General features: G+C 46.1%; 1 protein-coding gene and 1 long non-coding RNA gene across 5 annotated transcripts; one reads left to right on the top strand and one right to left on the bottom strand.

Annotated features, from left to right (window-relative positions):
• Window positions 1-5: 5 nt before the first annotated feature.
• ZNF10 (zinc finger protein 10) lies at window positions 6-22,272 on the bottom strand. 3 transcript variants are annotated; one of them, XM_079149438.1, is made up of 6 exons: window positions 22,147-22,272; window positions 15,377-15,532; window positions 14,535-14,612; window positions 9,612-9,738; window positions 9,167-9,262; window positions 6-4,244 (listed from the first exon to the last, which is right to left on the bottom strand). In XM_079149438.1, exons 3-6 carry the CDS (start codon window positions 14,565-14,567, stop codon window positions 2,797-2,799), a joined length of 1,704 nt encoding a protein of 567 aa, XP_079005564.1. In that variant the 5' UTR covers window positions 14,568-14,612; window positions 15,377-15,532; window positions 22,147-22,272; the 3' UTR covers window positions 6-2,796. The 3 variants fall into 3 exon arrangements, with proteins under 3 accessions (XP_079005564.1, XP_079005562.1, XP_079005563.1); XM_079149436.1 differs by lacking the exon at window positions 22,147-22,272 and adding an exon at window positions 19,451-19,585; XM_079149437.1 differs by lacking the exon at window positions 22,147-22,272 and adding an exon at window positions 19,458-19,585.
• Window positions 19,457-25,710, top strand: LOC306667121. 2 transcript variants are annotated; one of them, XR_013765449.1, is made up of 3 exons: window positions 19,457-19,588; window positions 22,151-22,963; window positions 24,986-25,710. It is a non-coding gene; the product is annotated as an uncharacterized lncRNA (long non-coding RNA). The 2 variants fall into 2 exon arrangements; XR_013765450.1 differs by having other exon boundaries at window positions 24,835-25,710.

The following is a 25,710-nucleotide window of genomic DNA, read 5'->3' as shown; positions in this document are numbered from 1 at the left end:
CACTGCTCCAGCTCTCTTCACCGTGCTGGCAGAACCAGCACTTTCCTAAGCTGTCAGACCTCCGGGTACGTACTATTGCGTGCCATGGTTATGCCACATGACTGCTCTGTAAGTGTACGTTCTTTATTTTGCAAATGATGCACTGCTGTAAGCAAGACTTCTGCCAGATGCTTGTCAGGCGAGGTCCTTGGGGGTTGACAGAATTACGCACAGCTCTCACAAACAGCATCTATTATGTGCAGGTACCAAATGCTGCTTGCATTTCACCTCAGTCCACACAGCAGCCCTCTGACGTAGCTATTAGTGTCCTCCTTCAATAGCTGAGGAATACCAGCCACACGTATCAGAAAATCTGGGGCTACTCATACTCCCATGAAGAGCCCGGTAATGAAAACTGCTGACAGGAGCACACCACGTGTGAACAGCATGGAGAAACGATCAGCCTGGATCTGACTGGCTCTGCCACCACTGGTGTTCTCCCCACTGTATCGTGAGGAGCACAGGTTAGGAGGTGCCATGCTCCTTTACAAGACTGATTCCAGCCATCATCCTAGTTCTTCCCAGCAGAGATCACAGTCTGCTCGTCTCTGCAATACTAGTATTCAGCATTCAACCACTGAACTTCATCTATGCTATTCAATGGCAAACCATGGTCAGCCCCCACTGTTAACTGAGAGCACAGTGACAAGTGACGCAAAATCCAATTTTGCTTGGGAACAGCACTGCAATAGGAAAACGTGTATCACAGTGAACTGTGGGTGCCCTCACAAGTGGCAGCAAGGGGAAGGTTTTAAAGGCGAAAACAAGGACATCAGGTACGAACAAGCAAGGTGATGTCACTCCGAGGCTGAGCACAGCTGCTGGGCAGGGGTCCCTGTGAAGGGTCACTGTGCGAAGCCTTGTGGCCTTTGAGTGCACATGAGGCTCTCTGGTTGTCTTATCAAAGCCGCTACCAGGCAATAGTGGATGACAGCTCTTCCTTCACAACCTCATGGCTTTATTTTTTTGTTAGGGTTGACAAAACTACTTCACTTTGATTTCGATAGTTTTCACACTACACACACAAGATTCATTTATACAATGAAACAGAAAATTAAAACAGATCCTCTTCCTGAATCTATTTTGGGTCATGGGCTTACCAGAGCATCTGAAGGTTGGGGTCTTCTCCCTAGAAGTCCTCTGTACCAGCAAAACAATTCTGCACACAATATTAAAAGCTGTTTACTAAGCCTCAGGAATCAAACCATAATCCCACTAATTGTCAGTGATTTTCACAGGTAAGTTCTGACTTAGGCAAAAGGGAAAAACATGCATGAGCGGAAGGCAAGTGAGAACTGAGGAAGCAACAAGCACACGTAAACTAAGTGACGAGTGACATTTGGTGGGGCAATGATATTAACAATCACAGTAATGGTCACAAAGAGCTTGGCACATGTGAGGCACTCTTTGAAGCTGCCACACACACTCTCACTCACCTCAATGACCCAAGGTGCGTGCTACCCTCATCTCCAGCTTGCTGGGAGGCGGTCTGCACATCAGGCACAGAGAAGTCAAGCAGATGCCCAAGAGCACCAGCTGGTTAGGGACAGAGGTGGGATTTCACCCTGGGCAGTCCAGCTCAAGTCTATGCCCTCAGGCATGAATTCTCCTCTACAAAGGGAAAAGACTCAGGCAGTGCTGGGTTTGTCTGGTGTGCACATGTGCTCTGCACATTGCCCAGGTTCCTGATCCTGATCCAGTGGCAACCCTCCCTTGTGTATCCAAATGCCAACGTTCCTCTAAGTCTCCACATCCAGAGAACTGCTGCACTTTAAAATGCTTAGGAACCTTCAGCACCATTTTGCAAAAAGTGGAACTCTATGACCCCAAACAAGTTAGAATTAATAGGAACCTTGGCCAGCAGGTGGTCCTCAAGCTTCCTGGATATTGGAGAAACTAGATGTCCTTTCTCAACACTTTAAGATGTCTTAACAATTATTTCAGCAACACTGAATAGACTACAAAGCTCACAATCCCCATAGCTAAGAAATCAGTTTTGCCCATTCAATTTTTCTTGTCTTTCCATTCAATTTTTGCCCACGTACAAATACATTTAAAAATGGGTAGTATCACTGGTAGTGTAAATGTGTTCTTTATTGTTTGACATGAGAGGCATTTTCCTGGCTGCTAACCAAAATGTGGCCCAGCCAAGACACCAACCTTAGGGAGCACCACTGAGGGTCCAGAGACAGCACTTGGTGAGCAGCACCCTGGCCCATAGGAGTGCATTCTTCCAGCTCAGTGCAGCAGCATGGCTGCTCTCCTAGAAAGACCCTCCCTACACAGGCCCGCTCGTCTCTTCTCTTTCTGAAGACAGTGATGAAGCTGGATCATCCCCAACAACTCCCCTCACAGTGGGCCAGCCCTTAGGGTTTGGTCGACAATGCTCCAGAAAAGTCGACTTGTGTACTGAAATGAAATTGGTGGACTTTTCCTACTCCAGGACCAAATTTTTTTTTTTTTTTTTTGGTGGTACCAGGTATTGAACCTAACGGTGCTCTACCACTGAGCTGCAACCCCATCCCTTTTTAGTTATTTTCTATTTGGAGACAGGGTTATGCTGTTGCTGAGGGTGGTCTTGAACTTGCAATCCTTCTGCCTCAGCATCCAGAGTAGCCAGGATCACGGGCCTGGCCACTGTACCCACTCTGCACATATTCATTTGTACAGCTTCTCTCCAGGTGTTCTCCAAAGCAAAATGCCGTCACTGCTCTTGGAGAAGGATGCCCTACCGTCATCACGTCAGCACACGCTCCTCTAGTATGCCTTGTCTGGAATGCGAGTAAGGGTAGGGCTGCCTGCAAGCGCAGTCCCACACCGACGGCAGGTGAAGAACTGCTCCCCGGTATGCGCTATCTGATGGACGACAAACGGAGAGTGCTGGCCGAGAGTGAGGCCGCACCGCTGACACCTGTAGGCCCCCTCTCCAGCATGGGTCTTCTGGTGCTTCATGAGGTCGTTCTTGCGGATGAAGGCCTTCCCACACCGGCACTCGTAGGGCTTCTCCCCAGTGTGGATCCTCTGGTGCACGATGAGGGCAGAGCTCTGGCTGAAGGACTTTCCACAGTCGTGACACTCGTAAGGCTTCTCTCCAGTGTGTGTCCTCTGATGTGAGAAGAGGTGTGAGCTGCGACCAAAACACTTCCCACAGTCCTTGCACTCAAAAGGCTTGAGTCCAGTGTGGATCCGGTGGTGCACCACCAGGTGGGACCTCTGGCTGTAGGACTTGCCGCACTCGCTGCACTCGTAGGGCCGCACTCGGACGTGAGTCCTCTGGTGCAGGATGAGGTGTGTGCTCTGTCGGAAGGCCTTCCCACACTCAGGGCACTCGTAGGGCTTCTCTCCTGTGTGCGTCCTCTGGTGCCGAATGAGCCTGGAGCTGTGGACAAAGGACTTCCCACACTGACCACATGTGTACAGTTTGTCCCCAGTGTGTGTCCTCTGGTGGGTGACCAGGTGGGAAAACCAGCTGAAGGACTTTCCACACTCTTTACACTCATAGGGCTCCTCGCCAGTGTGAGTCTTCTGATGCCCAATGAGGTGGGAACTCCGGCTGAAGGACTTTCCACACTCCTTACATTCAAAGGGCTTCTCTCCAGTGTGAATGAGCTGGTGCCTGGTCAGGTTGGAGCGCCAGCTGAAGAATTTCCCACACTCCTTACACTCATAGGGCTTCTCCCCGCGTGAGCCTGGAGACATGCGGAGGGACGCCCCAGGAGCCAGAGGGTTGCTGCCAGCAGGGCACTTGCAGGGCTCGCCCCCTGGGCGAGTTCTCGCAAACTCAATCAGATGGATGTTTTTGCAGAAAGCCTGGCCACACTGGCCACTGCCACCCGTGCAGTGCTCCTGATGCCCCCTAAATGCCAAGTCATGTTTCGTGCTTCTGGCATCTGAGCCCCGTTTGTGGAAATACTCTCTCAGCACCAGCTGAGCAGGAAGGAGGCAGCTGCCCTCGTACTTACCACTCTCACAGACCCTGCCTGGAGAAAAGGCTTTCTTTGGGGTGAAGGCCACTTGCCTCAAATGTCTCTCTTGGTTCTCCTGATATTTGCCCAATTGGTCTTCACGTTTCCACACATCTTCTAGTGACAGATACCAGAGATCATTCCTTGCCATTCCTTCCACTTTAATGCCAAAGGATTTTTTATCTTTAGAAATACTCTTACTGGAAACTGGCGAATTAATTTCAACTGTAGTCTCCAAATCTGAAAGAAATTAAAAAGTTTTCTTCAATTAAAGTATCAGGTTAGGAATGGTTGTACATGGACTCAGAACATGGAAGAGGTGCACAGAGCTGGCTTCAGTGTGGGGGCAAGAGAGGGGAAAGTGCAGTAAGCCACAAAACGCCACGCTGCAGACACAAGAAACACCACAATGAGGGGGAGATGCGGTCTGTGCACAACTACTGGGATTGAGATGCACTGGCAGCTGGGCACAGGGGTGCACAGCACCTGGGAGGCTGAGACAGGAGGATGGTGAGTTCAAAGCCAGCCTCGGCAATGGTGAGGCGCTAAGCAACTCAATGAGACCCTATCTCTAAATAAATTCAAAATAGGGCTGGGGATGTGGCTCAGTGGTCCAGTGCCCCTGAGTTCAATCCCTGATACAAAAGGAAAAAAAAATTAAAAATGCAATGGCAGGTAGGAAGAGGGAAATGCCAGAGACAGGGTGCCACCCATTTCCTGACCCCAACAGGAACAAGACCTGACCTGTCCACATGCTGCTAGGCCTCCCCATCACAGGACATGAATCCTGTGCATACATAGGTCCTGGGGTGGCAGAGCCTGGGAAAGGGGGGCCTCATGAGAGGTCCTGAGGTCATGGTGTGCCTTGGAGGGGACAGGGGGACTCCAGTCTCTTCTGCTTTGCTTCCTGGCTGCTGAAGTGGTGGTTCTACTCCACCATGTGCTCCTGAAAAAGCATACTACCCCCCAGCGACCACACATCACAGGCCTGGCTGGCTCTAACTGGAACCTTCACAACTATGAGCCAAGATGAACCTCCACTCTTTATAAGTTAATTTTCTTATTTGAGTTTTTTTGAAGAGGAGGGACTGGGAATTGAACCCAGGAGTGTTTTACAACGGAACCACATTCCTAGCCCTATTTTTTGGGGCAGGGTCTCACTAAGTTGCTAAAGTTGGACTTGAACTTGCAATCCTCCTGCCTCAGCCTCCCAACCCACTAAATTACAGGCGTGCACCACCATGCTTAGCATACAATATTTTTAATAATGTTGTGCATGAAACAAAGTTTGTATACACTGAACCATCAGAAAACAAAGGTGTCCAGGAGGCTGAAGCAAGTTCAAGGCCAGCCTGGGCAACTAGCAAGACCATATATTGAAATAAAATATAAAAAGGGGTGGGAACATAGCACTGTGGTGAAGGGAAGAGAAGGAAGAGAGCAAGCAAGCAGGCAAGCGAGCATAGGTGTGACTGTCTCCGCACCCTGGGGACACCTGTGGTTGCTTGGCACTGCCACTGTCCTGACTGAATCTGCACTGCCACAATCAATTTCTTACACTTCTTCACACATGACTAAGAATAAAAAATACCACATGCCAGTAAGAGTAAAAAACTACATAATGCGTATGGCGGCCTCCTGCTCAACTCCCTGGAAGACACGCCACGCCTCTGTTCATGGCCATCAGCATATGCTCAGGAGGGTGCTCTTACACTCACTCTTCAGTGATCTAAGGGCACTGTGGCCTCCAGGCTGGATTGAGGCAGTCGCATTTAGGGAAAAGGGCTTGGCATAAACACTGTTTCTAACAAGTCTCCACAGAATGAGCAGCATGCTTACCAAGGAAGAATAACGTCCTGCAGCGAAACCCGTGCAGCTTCCCCAAGTGATCCTGAGCCACTGGCACAGAAAGCTTATGAAACCCATCAGAAAAATCATTCCCGCAATCCCTGCCTTTCTGTTAGCATAACAATGGCCCAGCAAGAAACCAGCTCCTTTAAAACAGGGAGTGCTGGAGCTTCTGTCCCTCACAGCAGGTCTGTGCTCAGAGTGCTGAGCAAGTTGCTCATCAGCACATCCCAGCCCTGGTTCTGTTGGGGCCTGGGTCCTGCAGGGGCTTCTTTCTGGTGCAGTCAGCATGACAGACTTGTTCTGACACCAGGACAGTGACAGCTTCCAACAGTGCCAACCTCGGCCAGCTCTTCTGGGAACTTCCCCCTGCCTGGGCATCAGTAGACACTTTATCACTGCCAATCTTTAAAAATGTGTCCCTGTCTTTCCTTAATTTCTGTAACCAACCAACTGAATATCCACGGTTCCCCTGAATTTCCAGTTTACTGAGATGAGCACACCATTGTGTGGCATGTGCTCACTGAGATGGATCACCTTTTTGATTCTTCTGATACACTGCAGACATCTTCATTTTTGGCTTCATGCATTTTAAATTTTCTATTTTTCAAGCTTTTGTCTTTCTGTTCATTACTTTAGTTCACCAGTTCATCTTTCTGTTCCTTCAGATGTTTCACACTTAAACTGTGTCCAGTTTCTCAAGCAGCACCTTCTAAGCTACAGAAAGACACAAATGCTTGCACTTTTTCTTATCACCATCATCAAGGGCATCTGCAGGCCTTTTTGACATTTTAAACCCTTTACACCACAGTGTAGAGAGTAAAGAAGAAATACAGTGAACAACAGGCACAGATCTTGGCCTCGTGGAGAACTGGGAACCTGTCCTCATGATCCTGATGATGCACATTTTGTTGCACTCCATGGGCGTGCTTGTGTAAGGAACACAGGCACAGCTAGAAAAGATATACCACAGCTGAGGGACTGGGAGTCATTGCTGGGGGGAGAAAAAGAGTTTCGGGTTTTAGAGAGGTCTGGATTCAGCTTTCTGGATTAGATGCTCAGCCTGTACCTTGTCATGACAGCCTTAGGAGACACACGCCAGGAACATATCTCTGTGCCCAGCCAGATCCCTGGCTGACTTCTTTGTAAACCCCACCCCCAACATCCTCATTTTCATGACAATTAGATCCTATTTTCTATCTTGCCCTGATGATTCTTTCCCCTTTCGGTCACCCAAGGCATCAGAGAATCTCAGAGAGCAGCTTTTCAAACTACAAATGGCAACTGCAACATTCTAAAATGGACACTGTGACATGAAGGGGTTACACACTGGGGAAGAAGGGCTCTGTGTGTGACATGGGAGATGAACGGGGTGTGCTCCTCACCAGAACCCGCAAACCCAGACGGCACTGTAAACGTGTCACTGTCAACTGCAGCACCTGTCAGTCCACTTCTTGTCCCTCTGTTAAAGCATCGTTCATTACACTGCTCATTTTGATAATGAAGTTCACCAAGACTTGTAGATTTTTTTAAAATTTCACGTGTCTGAGAACATGGAGTTTTAGTATTTCATTTTATAACGAATTATCAATAAACACCTAAACTGTTTTACCAATAAACATCTAAACTGTTGAATCCAGTTAATGACTGCTACTTTTGGAAACCTGTCAGTTAACATCTAGGAAAACTTGCTGAGTGAAGGAACATGAAATAAAAGAAATATAAGGAAGCAAGAAAGAAAAGAAAATAGAAAAAGCTTTCTTCCCAGGGCCCAAAGCAGTTGACTGATCAAGTTCTCACAAGTGAGTCAAAGCAATCCTCAGTGAGAAAGTGAAGCAGGAGACATCACAATACCATACCTTAAATTATACTACAAAGCTATAGTAACAAAACAGCATGGTATTGGCACCAAAACAGACATAGAAACCAATGGAATAGAAGAGAAAACACAGAGACAAACTCACATATATACAGTTATCTCATACTAGACAAGATGCCATAAACATACATTGGAGAAAAGACTGCCCCTTCAACAAATGTGCTGGGAAAACTGGAAATCCATATGTAGCAAAATGAAATTAGACCTCTCTCACCCCACACAAAACTCAACTCTAAGTGAATCAAGGACCTAGGCATCAGACCAGAGAAACCGTGCCTACTAGAAGAAAAAGCAAGCCCAAATTTCCATCATGTTGGGTTACAAACTGAATTCCTCAATGAGACTCCTAAAGTGCAAGAAGTAAAATCAGGAATCAATAAATGGAATGGTATCAAACTAAAAATCTTCTTCACAGCAAAGGAAACATGAAGAGAGAGCCTCCAGAATGACAGACAATTTGCCCCCTGCACTTCAGATAGAGCACTAATCTCTAGGATAGAGGAGATGCCTGCCATGTGGGCCTACCAGGTACTGGAGAAGAGATGGAGAAAGAGGTCTCTCCAACATGATGGGAATCCAATGGGCTTGGGAAGTTGATGTCCTATGAGAGCTACATGGAGCCCCTGACGTGTGCACTGGCCCTCTGCATGGCGAGGAGCACTTTATCTGCAGTATGACTGACAGCAACACACGGGACGGTGAGGGGAAGAATGCCAGAGTATGAGCTCAGGGGACAGAAAAGACCTTTTTTACAAAGGAGGCAGGGGCAGAGGGGGGGAGCAGGAGACAACTTCGTATTTTCTTTTTTTTTTTGTGTGGTACTGGGGATCGAACTCAGGGCCTTGTGCTTGCGAGGCAAGCACTCTACCAGCTGAGCTATATCCCCAGCCCAACTTCCTATTTTCTAACTCAGAGGCCGATTTCCCTGTGCACAGATATACACAGGAAATTGGGAAAAGAAATCATCTTTGCAAGCTGCACAACAATTTGTACTTTAGGGATACTGACATTAAAATATATGAGTGCGCTAAAAAACATTAAGTGTGGAGTTATCACAGTGAGAAGAGGTCCCAGAGCAGCACTTCTGGAATGGAGGGAGTCGAGCCAGCAGGAGCCTGAGTGCCTCTGGAGCAGCTTACAAACGCTCAGAACACTGGCAGGGGACAGTTCCACTGGCCAGCACACAGGGAAGAGCTGAGCTATGTGGAGGTGCCACAGGAGAAAGAAAAGAGGCGGGGGGAGCTCATCAAGGCGTGCCAACAGGAAGACAGTGTCAGCGGCCCTGCATGAAAACACAAGCGTGCCAGGAATGCGGAACAACTGAGGCAGGAGCCCTCTCTCAGAAGGGAGGACCTGTGGAGCGCCGAGCTCGGCTCCGAGCCTGCCCCCCTCAGGTCACAAGGACGTCATCGTGGCAGCTCTGCCTGGTGCTCACCTGGGTGCGCCTCTTGGTGAGCTGCCCTCTCCACCAACCAGGGCTCTTCCCCTTTCTCCAACTGCAGAATCACCTCTGGTTTAGGAAGCTGGTGCCCTGTTCAGGGAAAGACCGAGGCCTGGGTAAGCACGGGCGAGCTCAGGACGACAGAGAATCTGGTTCAGCCCACCACAACACTCCCACAGCACTGGTGCTACTCTGAAACTTTGAAAACTGACAATGTGCAGATGCAGAGTTAGCAAAAGAAATATGCATTTTTAAAAACTTAACCATTTTTTCCCCCACAAAAGTAAGGATACAAAAAACCTGCTCTATGCCCTAAAGGAAGTAGTAACTGAACCCAAGCCCACACCCTGAAGAATGCTTCAGGGTCCGTAGCCACTTAGCAATGAAGAGCCAAAATCACCACAGTGCGTAGTGTATCACGCGCAGAGGTCAGTCGTACCCAGGGACGCCAGGTTCCTGTAGTTCTCCAGGGTCACGTCTTTGTACATGACCTGCTGAGCTGTGTCTAGCAGCTGCCACTCCTCCCTTGTGAAGTCCACAAGCACATCCTTGAAGGTCACCAGTGTCTATGAATCAAACAGACAGGCACTGAGCCAGATGAATACATCTGTCCTCCCCTGGGAGGGAGAGGCTGACAGCACGGGGTGGGAGAGGATGGACCTACTCTCTAGGAGTGAGCAGTGTTTATTTTGAGGAATCTGGGTCAAGGCTCACAAAGAATGGCCCTTAGGTAGTTACTATCCAAAAGCAATGTCTGTGTAGTGCTTTAGGTTAGGAACAAATATTTTACTTAAACCAAGCTTATTTAAAACAAGTATGGAAGGAAGAATCGGGTATCAGAAGCTAAACTGTTTACAGCATGTGAAATCAGGACCTTACTTCAAGGCAGGAAACGGGAAAGCAGAGGGGGAGCATGCCATACAGCTCAGGAGGCTCCATCAGCCACATCTCAAGATCCCAAACGATCACCCAGAACACTTTCCCTCAACGCTGACAGGCATGAAAACGGAGACGGTGGGACTGGGGATATAGCTCAGCTGGTAGAGTGCTTGCTTTGCAAGCACAAGGCCCTGGGTTCAATCCCCAGCATCACAAAAAAAAAAAAAAAAAAAGAAGTGTTGATTATATATAGAAAAACTACCTATCTGGAGTTTGGCACAGTGGCACACACCTACAACACCAGCAGCTGCGGAAGCAAGAGGATCTCAAGTTCAAAGCCAGCCTCAACCATTTAGTGAGGCCCTAAGCAACTTAGTGAGACCCTGTCTCAAAATAAAAATAAAAGGTTGGGGGATGTGGTTAGTGGTTAAGTACCCCTGGGTTCAATCCCTGGTACCAAAAAAACCCCTATTTAAGTGATTAAGGATTTCTCATCAGAGCATGAAGATTAGAAGACAGTGGGAAAATATACGCTCCTTTTTATAAATGCTGAAACAAAAGAAATGTCAAGACAAGATTTCTTTTTTTTTCCTTTTGGTGGTACTGGAGATGGAACCCAGAATTTCACACATGATAGGCACTAAGCTATACTCCCAGTTCTTTTGGTATATTTTTCTTTTGAGACAGGGTCTTGCTGAGTTTCTCAGGGTGGCATTGAACTTGGGATCCTCCAACCTCAGCCTCCTGAGTAGCTGGGATCACAGGAATGTGCCACTGTGGAAATCTTTCAAAAATGCCACAAAATATACATTTTCAAATGAAGTAAAACTAACACAGTTTGTCCTCAGAAGATCTGCTCTGAAAGGCATGCTAAAGGTTGTTCTTCAGGCAAAAGGTGAATAATGCCAGAAGAAACCTAAAATCTTAGAAATGAAGGATGAACCACAAAAACAGTAGCTATCTGGGTAAGTGCAATGGTTTTCTTCCCTTAATGTCAAAAATATATGGGATAGAGGATAAAGAAACATAGACAACAATAATGTACATTTCAAAAAGCTAGAAGAGGGGCTGGGGTTGTGTCTTAGTGGTAGAGTGCTTGCCTAGCACGTGTGAGGCACTGGTTCAATTCCCAGCACCACATAAAACAAAATAAAGAGCAACAACAAAAAATGCCATATAGGATTTATGTACTTAAATAAATATTTTTTTTTTTTTTTTAAAGTTAGAAGAAAGGATTTTCAAAGTTTTCGCCATAAAGAAATGATAAATGCGGCTGGGGCTGTGGCTCAGTGGTAGAGCACTCACCTAGCACTGGATTCAATTCTCAGCACCACATAAAAAATGATTAAAATAAAGATATTGTGTTCATCTACAGCTAAAAATATTAAAAAAAAGAAATGACAAATGTTTGAGATGAATATGTTTAAGTTCATTCAAACATAACAGAATTGAACATTACATGATACTGATTAATAGAATTTTTATATTTTTATGTACTAGTTTAAAAACTTTTAAAATATTAAACTTAGAACTATAAAACATATATATGGTAGTTGAAAGTAAAACTGCAACATTTTTCAGTGGGGTTTTTCGACATATGTAAGAACACACACACACAGGATGAAAGTCAAGGGATGCATGTGTTGCAAAAGGCTTCCAGATTTTAGCTGTCGTGATAAAAATTAAGTCTAGGTGATAAAAGATTACATATGTATATTCTAATCCCTACAACAACTCTTTAAAAATACAAAAATGCATTGCTAAAGAGTCAAATATAAATTAAAATGAAATACTAAAAACGCCCGAATAAAGGCAGAATGGGGGTTGGGACGGGGAATACATAGAAAATACAATGACACATTTAAATCTAATTGCACTACTAACAATATTAAGAATAAAGAATCTGCACATACAATTGTCAAACTGGATTAAAAAATAAATAAATCCAGAAGCCTCCACTATCTGCTGACCTGGAGAGGGCAGAGTAAAGCACAGGAGGAGACGCCCTGAAGCCTGCCGCCAGGACGGCGAAGCTGGAGGACTCAGTGCTAGGCAACACAGACCTCTGGTCAGCCACCTACCAGGGCAGAGAGGGGCAGGTACTGATGGCACAACAACTAGACCAAGATACAAAACGGAAATCTTTGACACTTCTATAATAAAACCTGGAGGAAAATCTCTATATTTCGGGTTATTCGGAAGGTTCTTAGCTGTAGCACCAAAACGTAATTGATAAAAGAACAGACTGATAAAGTAGACCACTAAAATTAAAATGCTTTTTTCTTCAAATGACACTGCCTAAGCCAGGTAATGTAGTGATCCCAGCTACTCAAAAGCTGAGGCAGGAGGATCACAAGTTTGAAGCCAGCCTGGTGAAACCCTTTCCCAAAATACATAAAAAATGAAAAAGGCTGGGTGCAGCTTAGTGCAGAGTGCCCTGGATTCCATCCCCAGTACAAAAAAAAAAAAAGACAAAGAACTCTCAAAACTCAATAGTAAGTAAATAGACCAGTTTAAAAACTGAGCAAAAGACTAAAACGTTTCACCAAATGTGTTAAATACTCAAGAAAAGATGCCCAAGGTTATATTCATCAGGGAAATGGAAATTAAAACCACAGCAAGACACCGGACTCCTCTTAGGGAGGGTAAATTTTCAAACCAAACACTGGTGAGGCTATGGAGCGACTGCTGCTCTCCACTGTGGGAAAGCACTGCTCATTTTCAGTTAGCCTTCCTTATACCACACAGCCTGTGTCAGCCGGCTCTGACTAACAGAATATACGAGTAATCAAGTTAAAAACAGGACAGGCTCATTTTGGCTCTCCCTTCTGGAGGCCCATGCCGGCTGGCCCTGCGGCGGCACGGTGCTTCGTGGCAGGATGTGTGGCAGTGGAGACCTGGAGACCCATGGCGAGGTGGGTGAAGAAGAGAGAACCAGACACCAGGGCCCCACAATCCCCTGCGAGAGTCCACCCCAGTGCACAGGAACCTCCAGCTCTAACAGCCCTTCCTCTTAAAGGTCCCACTGTCCCCAACACACCAAGCTCAAGAACAACACCGGGCCTCCGGGGAACATTTGACCTGTCATTCTCTTGGTTAAATACTAGGAGAATGAAAACAGGCTCACACAAAAACCTACATGCAAATGTGTAAGAAACAACAAAGGGCTTTACTGATAGCTGCCCCAAACTGGAATTAACCCAAATGTCCTTCAACAGACAATGCAAAAACAGTTTTTATGCACTTCTACTCCAACATATCAAACTACTTTTTCTACCACTGAAAATTTCCATTAGAGGTTAAGACCAAAGCCACTGTGGTTTCTCATTAACTTGTTTTTCAGCAATGCAGCCTAGTTTCTCAGCAGCACCACTGACGTCTCACCTGCTCTGAAGCCCCTCAGCTCTACCAACTTGCCAATTACTGACCTGTGCCAATTCTGCTGCTGGGCCTTTCCTAGGGGACGGCAGAGTCAGGCATAGGCCCACACTGCCCACTCTCCCCTCAGAGCTGTTTTCAGTTCTTCAAACAGGCCCTGCTTTCTCAAAACTCTGGGTATTCACAAATCCACTTCCTTCATGCTTATGTGGATAATCAAAATCATTCTTTTTTTTTTTGGTATGGGGGGTGGGTAGGGATTGAATTCAGGGGCACTCAACCACTGAGCCACATTCCCAGTCTTATTTTGTATTCTATTTAGGGACAGGGTCTCACTGAGCTGCTTAGCTCCTCACTTTTGATGAGGCTGGCTTTGAACTCTCAATCCTCCTGCCTCAGTCTCCCAAGCCATTGGGGTTACAAGCATGCACCACTGCATCTGGTTCATAAATCATTCTTAATGTCTTGGTATGAATGTCACTTCAAGTTTTTTCCAGAACTTTAAAATTATTCAAAGCTCCTTGTGTTAAATGCACACACCAAACACCTGTCCAAAGCATTCTAGTACAGGGCTGAGCCCTCCAGAGAGGTCAAGGAACATCCGTTCTGCTCTTGGCCTGCTCCCCTGGATCACCTGTCCACAACTACATAAAGCATGCTCCCAGAGGGTGCGTCCCCAAGTGCTCTGGGCTGTGCCTTAGTGGAGTTTTCTCCCTTTGATCACGACCTGTGCTATCCTGAGATCCTTCAAACAGGAGTTTCCCACTGAGGAATCTATACAGCCAGCACCACACCTGGACAGCCAGGACCAGGGAAGCCTGTGTGAGGCACCAACACGCTACCTCTTCCATAACCTCTGCAGGTTCAACGACTAGTGTGGAGGAAAGAGCATTCCACCAGGGTCCAACTCCAGCCCAGGTGTTCCACTTGTGTTCGTTTTGTATTAAAGGAAACAAAACTACATCTACAAAGAAAGCAGACAAACACTCCTGGTCTCCTGAAGAACAGTCTGAGATGCAACCTCCTCCAGACCAGGGCACAGGGCGTCAGAACCTTGGCACAGAGAGGTTCCCAGCTGGGCAACAAAGAAAGCAGCACAACATACCTGGGACCAGGCAGGCAGCAACGCAGCCTCCATGCCCTCCTTGTTCTTAGCAACACTTTTCTGAGCAACAGGGGAGTCCTGAAAAATCAAGTTGGGGAAAAGAGAAACATGAGACAAAGGTGCCAACTCTCCAACTGTCTGTGCGAAGGTGTCAAAGACCCACGACCCAGAAAAGTAACACACGGGGCCTGAAACTTCCCAAGATTAGGGACACAGGGTTACATAAAAGGGACCCCTTAATCTCTGGGGTGCCATACTAAAGCTTATTTGGAACTGAATAGTTCTACCTACCACTACAAATCCTTTTTTTTTTTTTTTTGCGGTACTGGGGATCGAACTCAGGGCCTTGTACTTGCAAGGCAAGCACTCTACCAGCTGAGCTATCTCCCCAGCCCTACAAATCCTCTTTTGATGTAAAAAGCAAAAAATTAAACCTGACCTGACATTTGCACTTTAGAAATAACAAACAAGTCCCTCCAACTGGTCACAGAAGGAAGTGGACTGAAGCACAGGGACGTGAGAAGCCAGTGGCTCAAGGAGGGAAGTGCAGCTCCAGGGAGCTGAGAGCAGCATCTGGCCCACAGTCTGCATGGGGGACAGACAAAAAACTGAAACCTGCCATAACCTTGAGGTGAGCACTCAGTCCTGTGTGTTCCCAACCTTGGCCTCCAGAAACCTGCAGTAGAGGACACAGCCCTACCACCTGGGGCTGCAGAACTGTGAGCCAAGTACTGTCTGAAGATGCCAGGGACCTGGTACTTGTTACACAGTAACAGGAAACTCACATGGTCAATTTCCTCCTAGAGATAACTTACATATTAAGTAGAACATCTTGCACTTACCTATTTACCACTGCAGGCTCTGCACTCCTTGGTACGGATCCAGATCTCCATTTGGTCTCACCTCCTTTCTCCCTGAAGATGTTCTTCAACGTTGGTGGTAATGGGGTCCTACAGCTGTAAATTCTCGCAGCACCTGTTGTGACGTCTTTACTATACCTTTGGGTTTTTTAAAGAGCTTTATTGAGATGCAACTCCTATACCATATAATTCGCTCATTTAAAGTACACACTTCAACAGCTTTTGGTACATTACATGATTTTTAAAATCACAGTGAAATGTAAGTAACAATCTGCCACTGCAGCTGCGTTCCAGCATACAATTCAGGGCATCGCAACCACAGTGTCGTGCAGCCATCACCACTAACTCCACAGCTTTTCACTGCTCAAAACAAACTTCGTATCTGTCAGTTAACAGTTTCCCTTCCTCCCTCTTCATAGTCCCCAACAATCTTTATCTACAAATTTGCCATTCTAGATATTCATGTAAGTGGAACCCAACAATATTTGTCATTCTGTCTGATTTATCTCACTTAGTATGAGGTTTACAAAGCTCGCTCATGTTGTCATGCAATAGAACTCCATTCCTGCTGGGCACAGAGGCCATGCCTGTGATCCCACAACTCAGGAGGCTAAGACAGGAGGATTCCAAGTTCAGGATCAGCCTGGCAACTTAGTGAGATCGTCTCACAGAAAAAATAAAAAGGGCTGGGCATGTAGCTCAGTGGTACAGCACCCCGGTCAATCCCCAGAAATATTTATAAAAAAGAAGAACCTCATTCCTTTTTATTGACCGAGTACTACTCTGTTGCATATTTCACATTTTATTGTCCACTTGTCTGTTGTTAGACTCTTGGCTGTTTATGACTTTCAGTTATTGTGAATAATGCTTCAATGGACACTGGCAGACAAGTATTAGTCCCCCTTTCCAATTTCTTTGGGAGTACCCCCAGGGTCATTTTGGTGTTTAGCCCTTTTTTTCCTTTTCCTTTTTTGCAGTACTAGAAATAGAATTCAGGGCCACGACAGGAACTCCACCACCAAGCTACAGCTCTAGAATTGAATCTGGTATGCTTAACCACTGAGCCATGTCTCCAGCCTGTTTTTATTTTGAGTCAGGGCCTCACTAAATTGCTTAGGGCCTTGTTAAGTTGCCGAGACTGGCTTCCCACATGCAGTCCTCCTGCCTCAGCCTCTCACAGTCAAACTTTGTTTTTTTTATTTTGAGATGGGGTGTTGCTAAGTTATCCAGGCTGGCCTCAAACTTGTGATCCTGCCTCAGCCTCCTGAGGAGTTGTTCATGTTTTTCTTCCTTACTCTCCTACCCTTGGGTATAATAATATTAGACCACAGCCCACTTATCACTGGGGATCTGTTCTGAGAACTGCATGCGAGGTGATCTTGTTACGGTGTGAACATCACGGAGAGCATCTATGCAAACCTATGTGTAAAGCTGCTGCCAGCTTAGCCTGGCATGCTGTGTTCTTTTTTATGCAAAGGTGTACTCTCTAACACAACAGTTAAAAAGAACAGCAAACACATATTTAGCATCAAGTCTTACATACTGTACACCCAAGACACGCCACACTGTGTGGAGGTGCTGGTATCAAACACAGTACATGGCCTTGCGTAAGGCAGGCAAGCACCACACCCTGAATCAACCCAGCCCACCTGCTGTGTCCCACAAGGCACTGTGCTGCCACCACATTCTGATGGCCATGAGGCTGTTCTTTCACTAGACAACAGCAATTTTTCATCCCTATTACATCACAGTACCACTGTCCTACATCTGGCCTGTTGCTGACCAAAACATGGTTGTGGAGCACAAGACTGCTCATGCAATGGGCAACTGGACACCGTCCACAGCTCAATAAAGCACTTTCCTTTTTTTCCCTCCACTTCTTTTTCTTTCTGTATTTCATTTTGGACAGCTATATTGCTTGTCTTTAAATTCTTCTATTTTTTTCTTCTGTAAGTCTGATGTATTGTTAATCCATTGTATTTTCCTTTTAGATAATATAGATTTTTCTCTTTAGAATCCCAATTTAATTCTTCTTTTATACATTCTATTTCCCTACTTTAGGTGGGGGTTTTGATTTGTTTGGGGGATTTTTTTAATATGACAGTGTACTATCCAAAATAACACAAACAATAGTAAATACATAAATCAGTAACAAAGTTACTGATATGGGAGACTGAAACCAGGAACCTTTTACCACTGAGTTAATGTTCTCAGCCCTTGAGGCGGGGTCTTCCTAAGTTGCTAAGGGTGGCCTCAAACTTGTGGTTCTCCTGCCTGAGCCTCCTGAGTAGCTGGGATTGCAGGTAAAGGTTGGGAAACAGCATGAAGAAAGGCTGAGCCACAAGATGGTGTGTGATCTGCTGGTACATCCAGTGCACACAGCCAGGCCTGGTGCCTGAGAAGACCATTCTCAGAAGTGTGGACTATCAGATCTGTGTCTTAAAAATGCTGTAGTAGGGGCAGTTAAATGAAGGACCAGAGGAAGTCACAAAGACAGCAAAGAAGTCAGGCAGGAGGCTGACAGTTACCCAGAAGACGGGAAAATATGGGAGGGCAGTAAAAGGGACATGGGGAGCAGAAAGCACATCCTGGACAGTGACAGCTGTAGTGTGAGGAACAGCTCGTGCTGGTGGTTGCTATAGAACCCAGTAGAGAACAGCACACCAGAAGGAAGAGGTGCTACAGGAATGGAGGGACTGGTGTGCCACACAGGGGGTGGGCACAGAGAAAGCACATCTAGAAGGGTCACCTGAATGTGATTTAACCCATGTGGCATCTGCCTACATGTTTCCTTCTATCTGTGTGTACTCAAGCTGCCTGGCAACAGACCCCACCTCTGCAGTCTTTTGTCATGGATTCAAAAGTAACTGTGGGCTTTTGCTTTAAGATACATGTGAAGCAGACCTCCTAAGGGAGGTCACAGATTTCCATCAATAGCCCTTGGGCAAGCCTCCCCCCACGACACCTGCTATGGGACTATCACATTCAACAAAGGTAGCCAACGCACTACAGGACAAAAACACGGCAAACAAGAGACAACCTCAAAAATACACTGATTAGACTGTAGGGAAATCAACAAGTAGGGAGCAAAGGAGAAAGAAGCCCATGGAGAAGGAATTCTCAGACAGTGAGAAGACACAGAAGGGGGAACTTCAAGGAGGTAGGATAAAATAGAGCTAGATAAATTAAGGGTGGAAATGTATTAGATCAGCTGGACACGGGTTCACTAATGATTTGGGGAAAGCAGTTTCAATACACTGAACCCATGATAGGAATAAAAAGTTTAGAAATGGCATAATAAGAGAAATGGTAATGGAGTCAAGTGGACAGCATGTACAGGCAGGACCTGGCACAGAGGGGAGGGTGAGGGGACACCAAGTCTGAGGAGAAAGCAGGCCTGCAGAGGAGGGTGCGTCACCATGTACTCCAGGAAGTCAGGATGGGCAGCTCTTGACAGCAGAACCAAAAGCCGTGTGCCGTCAATGAGAGAGATGGCACTGGCCATGAGCTCTGAGGAGCACAATGGTGGGGCCATTCTGCGGTAGAGCAGCAACAGCTGAAGAAAAGCAGGCTGAGCTTGTGGAAAGTGCTGGTCACATCTGTACACCTGGCTGTGATCTCTGGTGGGCTCACTGCCAGGTGAAGGGAAAGGCACATGGTGGAATGAACCATGCAGGCTTTGCACAGCCAGGAAGTGAGGATGCCCAGCATGAGATGTGTCTGATCCACAACAAAACCTTCTTTGGGCACAAACATGAAAATCTAGGAAGGAGTTGACAGACTTGAGATGAAACTCTAAGAACAGATGTTATGAGACTCAGATATAAAAAAGACCAGGAAGACAAGAGGCAACAGGCAGGAAGAAGGACCTTAGAGTTGGAGGTTTCATAGATTATGTTGCTGGGGTGACGAGAGGAAGTCTGAGGCACAGAGGCGGAGGCATAACAAGGGGGATGTGCAGAGCCCCCAAGGGCAAGAATGTCACAGGTAAGGAAGGCTCGGCTCATGTAACGAAGTCCCAGGAAAACAACCCCACAGAAGAAAACCGTTTCAAACCTTCTACCTGCCGATGTCCAGCTATACTTCTCTCCTGTTTTGGCTGCAGTAGCATAATGAATCTTGGCCTGCAGGGAGCAGTCCCCCTTTCCTGGGTCACCACAGAGAGTTTGAGCCCATCTTCTTATTTGGTCACTGGTGTAGGGAAAAAAACAAAGATGAGAGGTAGACCTGGTGATCTGGAATCCAAAAATCTTCCCAGTAAGACAAGACACACCCATGAAAGGCAAAGGATCAGTCTATGAGGCAAAGATCAAAGGCATTCAAGAAGCTCACAGGTGCCTGAGGGCTTCCTAATCAGTGAGCTCCTTTTAGGTGGGACCACAAATGACCCAAGGAAAGGTCTCATGCTGAGTTAGCACAGTAAATGCCATTCTACACTAGCACCTATAAATTTGCAGAGCTATTTTTATTCCCACCACCTCCAAATGGTAAAATCTACTAGGAGACAAACATGATAAATCTTCAACATCTGAATGTAAATACTACAAGCCTACATATTCTACCAGAAGTAGCCACCAAACAAAGTATTTAAGCCAGGCACAGTGGCATACACCTGTGATCTCAGTGATTCAGGAGACTGGGGCAGGAGGATCACAAGTTCAAGGCCAACCTGGGCAACTTAGTGAGACCCTGTCTGAAAAATAAAATTATTTAAAAAGGACTATGAATGTGCTAATTGGTAGAGCACCTGCCTAGGATGTGCAAGGCTCCCTAGTACTGCTGCCACACAGAAAGTATTTAATTTATAATTACTCTGTTTTTCTTCTGAATCAAAGTCAAAAGATAGAGCCATCTGCAAATTCTTTTTCACCAGACAAGATACAGATTCTGGGGACATCTTTGGGGAGTCATCACTTTGCATACCACAGAGGCAGAGATGGACTCAAAGCTTCTAGTACCAGCGAAAGGTTCTGCAAGTCACCACCTGAGGTATGAGCAGTTACACAACTTAGCTCCAACCAAATTACTCAGCACACAGCTTCACCAGAGTCTACATCCTGGGTGCTGACAACTTTCAACCCTCCCCAGACTTGTGGACAGGAAAGCTTAGGCTGCAGCAGCTAAGAGGGACTGTGTAGAAGGAACAAAATGATGTCCTGAATGTTTGTTCCAAGTCCAAGAGGTTGTACAGCATACAAATGATGGCAGCCTATATCACATCCTTGGTAGAAAAACCAGGGCCCCGGCTAACAGGAAATACGCTAGAAAGAGCACTACAGTAAGGGCACTATCCACAGCAGAACAGAAATAGGAATGAGGGATATTTGTTTCCCTTAAAGTTCTTAAAACCCAAAAGAGTACTTCAACTATATGTTACTACGAGGCTTTGGTGCTTGAATTATTTGAGGAAAACCATCATTTCTAGGCCTAGATCTCCTTTAACAGAATGCTTTTCTAGTCAAACTGTAAAGAAAGGGAATGGACCACTTCCATGACCACTTTATGAGGCATGAAGATATTAAGGAAGAAAAATGAGCATAGTTCTTATAAAAGTTTCCAGTTAGATTTTGTTGAGAAGCAAATTTAATCTAAAAACAGAACTATTTTCATTCTTATTGATCCTTTATTCTTAATTCACAACTTCTAGTATTTTGAATTTTTTTCCATATAGTTAACACATTACTTCTATTTAAAATTAATTCCAAGTATTTTCTTCCTATTGTGAATAAACCTTTGTTTTTTGCAAAAGTATGCGTGAACTTGCTATGGAGGACAGTAAAACAATGTGTTACTTGAGTCACTTCATTAAAAACTTACTGATAATAATTAAATCTCCTGCATGCTGGGGACTCAGCTAATTAATAATGATAGTTTCATAGTTTGTTTGCCAGAACACAGGTCTCAAATCTGTTTAAATATTGCCCTAAGCAGAATCTCAAGACAATGCTGCACACACCCACAGTCAGCCAGCCTGCCTCGCAGAAAGCAAGATGGGTGCCTTAAATCCCTGCACCTGCGATCGGCCAACTCGAAGACCTCAAGAAGTGCCGAGAGAAGGAATGAAAGAACACAAGGTTTCTTAAGAGGCAGGAGGATGTGCAACTCCCTGCTCCTGAGGCTTTGCAAGATGGAGGACAATTATGAAACAGAAGAGGAGCTGAGGTGGTCTGGGGGCTAGGAAGTTGGGCCACGTGGTCCTCGGGTAACTGCGGACACCACCGCTCCCCCAGCACGTGTGCACTGGCATTCGGGGTGACACCTTGTCTTCCCTTCTCCTTTTCTTTTTAAATCTAGATTAACTGAGCAACCCTGATTCTGACCCAACTTCCTCACATTAGCCGCTGGGTGACACACCAAAGCGTAGCTAATTCAGCAAACCCAGCGTCAAGAGAAAAATGAAAACGTGAAACCAAGTTTGTGAGCCGTCCCTGAAAAAAGTAGGCTAGATATACACAAGTTCCAGCTAATCTATTTGATTTAAAAAAAAAAAACCCAAGCGAGAGACACTATTTTCTTCTAAGGTCACACAAACCGCTCGATCGGAACTGAAATTACCCTCCTGCGCAATTTCTACGCAAACAGCTTAGATAACTTCCACGGGGAGCGAGGTTCTAACCCGTCCTTACATCCGACCACAAAAGAGCGACCCGTCCTCTGCTCCCTGCCGGGTCCCGGAACGCGGCCCGCCCGCGGACCGGGGACGCCCGCGGGGGCGCCCGGCAGGCCGCCGCGCTCGGCCCGCGTCGGCTCACCGAGGTGCGTCCCGGCGCCGTGCTCGTCCGCGGGCGCCTCCGCGCCCCGCCCCGCCCCGCCCCGGCCCTCCGCCAGGGCGCCTCGTGTGCGGGGAGCGAGGTCCGCCCGGAGGCAGGGGCAATGGCCAGGCCCGGCGAGCGGGCGCGGGCAGCTGGCCCAGGGCCACGCCGGCCGTCTGCGGCCGCGGGAGCGGCGTGGACCGCGGCGCCAGCGCGCCCTGCGGAGCCTTTTCCCGGCTCCTCGGCGTGTCGTTAGCGCGCCCCGCCCCTGCCGGCACGCATGCGCTGCATACGCTGACGCACGCACGCATGTCCTCACGTGCCCACACGCACGCTGTACTCCGCCCCTTCCGGTACGCTCCCCCGCGCTGCACGCTGGGAGATGCAGTGCCGCAGCGCCTCTCTCCTCGCGCCGCGGCTGCCGTTCGCTAATAAAACCCCGGGGTCCAGTGTGTGCATTTCAGCCCTGCGGACTGGCCCGGGCGCTCCACCGAGCACTGCCCCCCGTCCCGCGGGCGGCGTGCCCTGGCGCCTTGGCAGGCGCTGTTCGCCGGGGAGCCGGGGGGCTTCGCTCTTCTCTTCGCTGTGAAGCAGCTTGCGCAGTGAGCAGGCAGGACCTGCAGGCTCAGGGTCCTTGGCACATGCTTAGCCTCCGACTCAGCTGTGGCTGATACAACGCCTCCTTTTCTAAAGAGAAAAATAATGTTTTTTGTCACCTACCGGAAACAGCTGGCCATACAGTCTTGTCGCACTGTGACTTTTATGACGATTTTTAAGATGACCGCCTTTTACGATGCCGACTTTGGTGGTTTTCGTGGTACGTGTTTGGGTTTTCTCTTAAGTCCTTGTAGTCTGGCCTTTATTGCAGTTCTTTTTCTCTTAAGTTTAGTCTTTTATTTTGCAGTTTATCTACACCTTGGTTTGATTATGTAATTTATTTTCTATTGTTTTCCAATAAATATTGCATACATTTTTAAATGTCAAATAAAAATAGGAAGTCCCTTTTCTCCGTCCACTTTCAAATATTTAAACAACTCTGACTTTGGACTGTCCTTTGTGTGTGTGTGTGTAGATGGACACAATACCTTTACTTTATTTATTGATTTATATGTGGTGCTGAGGATCGAACCCAGTGCCTCACACATGCTAGGCAAGCGCTCTAGCGCTGAGCTACAACCACAGCCCCTGAGTATTCTTTCATTCATCAATCTGAGACACTATTTTTAACATTTTTTCCTGTGCAACATTGAGAATGTTGGCTGCCTTTCTTCTTACCATATCCTTAACTCACAATATAATTATAAATATGTAATGTAGTTCTCACAAATTTTGGCCAGATACATTCAGTGTTTTCATTGTGATGACAGTCTTTCCTGCAGAACCACAGACAGTACGATTTTTTTTTTTTTTTCAGGAATTGCTTTTCGTTGTTGTTGTTGTTGTTGTTGTTGTTGTTGGATTTTTTGTTTGTTTGGCACTGGGATTGAACCCAGGGACACCTAACCACTGAGCTACATCTACCACCCTTTTTGAGACAGGGCTTGGCTGTGGCTGGCATCAAACTTGCTCAGCCTCCAGTCACTGGTATTACAGCTGAATAGCTTTAAATCCATGTAAGGTGCCTTTCAGTTCCACTTCCCTCAAGCTTTAATCTGCCTGCATTTTAGCAGACTTCCTCTTTTTCCTGTCCAGCCTCCCAGGACTGATAGCTCCCCTGTAGGCATGCAGCAGCCAGCATCTTACTGATTAGCTACCTGTGAGCACCACTTGCTATGCTCCGGCTTCAGCCTCCTACCCACTGGGATTAGAGGCATACACCTCCATACCCAGTTATGTGCGGTTCTTAAAATATCCAAGCATGGCATCTTTTGTATTCACGCTCCATGTTTGTTGCTTGTATTAAGGCCGTTATAAAAGTTATTCAAAAAATTACAATATCCAATGTTGTTAACATTGTTAGGGCCTTACTCCCAAAGCAGGTTTTAGATAATATAAATTATCATAAGAAAAGATGGGAGGTAATTAAACGAATATTTTTTTCAATGTCAAGACATATGTAGCTTTCATGACTGTGGTAAAATTCCCTAGTAGAGTAGCAGCTAAGTCATCAGTTCTGCTCAGCATATGGAAAGTTACTCAGGAATACAAGTTATACAACAAAGTTGTGTTTAGAACAAATAACTGATGTTTAGCAGGAAAATTACTTTTCCATTCCAAAAAACTAACAACAAAATAGCAAACTGTACATGACATTTAATTATACAACCTTGCATCATTGATTCTTCAGTTTTAACTTTTTAAAAATATTTTTTAGTTGTCAATATACCTTTATTTTATTTATTTAATGTGGTGCTGAGGATCAGCCCAGAGTCTCACACATGCTGGGCGAGTGCTCTACCACTGAGCCATATAACTCCAGCCCCAATTTTAATTTAAAGGAAAAAATAATGCATGGTTCTTTTACCCAGGGCAAAGTAGTCTGAGAATCTAGTACAAATAATCAGGATGGTAGTTCTAGAAGTAGGTCAGAGATGTCATGTTACATGTCCATACAATGCAAGGGATGATTTCAAGCTAGCTAGACCTTGCTGAGAGGTAATGGGGAGGGTCTATAAAATGCTTTCACCTTGTTCCCATGGGGTCATTTCTACCTCTCTTCTTTTACCTGAGTCTGCTCTTTGGCTACAGGGAGGACACTGATGAAATGCAGCCTACTCCTGAGTGGATCAGAGAAATGAGAACCATCCTGATCTTGCTGCCCTATTATGCAAGTTTGTCACTTTTAGACTCACAAGATGCAGTCATTGACCTGTCCTCCACATGGGCTCTCCCTACACAGGACTTCACCTGTGTCTGTGTGAGAAATACTGAGGAGGAAAGAATAGTGGCTGGATTTCTGACAACCTGGTTACAGGAACCAGTGACCTTCAAGGATGTGGTGATGGAATTCACTCAGGAGGAGTGGATAATGCTGGACTCTTCTCAGAAAAGTCTGTACAGAGAGGTAATATTGGAAAACTATAAAAATCTCACCACAGTAGAATATCAATTATGCAGACCTTCTGTGAGCTCCTTGGATCAAGAAGACATAAGAAGTATGAAAAGGAGAACTCTCCAAGCCATCTGTCCACACCGGAAGATTCGACTTAAAACCAGAGCGACGACTCCTATACAGAATATTTTGGAAGAGAAACCATCTAATGGAGGGCAAATAAGATTCACAATGAATGATTGGTGTTCCACATTAGAAGACTGGGAATGTGTTAAGACCAGAACGCAGCACACAATCCCAGAGGGGTTCGAGGCAAGTGACACATACCCAAAAGAAAACAATGTCTCAGGAGACATTATCTGACTATCATGAATTAAAAGAAAACGCTAAACTTAGATCAGAACTTATTTTTTTACAGAGTTTTCACGAGTAAACATTGCCATAAATATTACTCAGATAGTGAATGAGACACAATTCAATTCCAAACAATTATGAGAAAGACTATCTAAGTGAGAAGCACTGTGAAAGTCATGAATCTGATCAAGCTCCAGGGCATTGTGAAAAAATGGAAA

This window comes from Sciurus vulgaris, assembly GCF_902686455.1.
Source record: "Sciurus vulgaris genome assembly, chromosome: 8".
NCBI classification, from domain to species: Eukaryota; Metazoa; Chordata; class Mammalia; order Rodentia; family Sciuridae; genus Sciurus; species Sciurus vulgaris.
The sequence above is the reverse complement of the archived record's forward strand: the minus strand, read 5'-3'. Positions and strand labels throughout refer to the sequence as shown.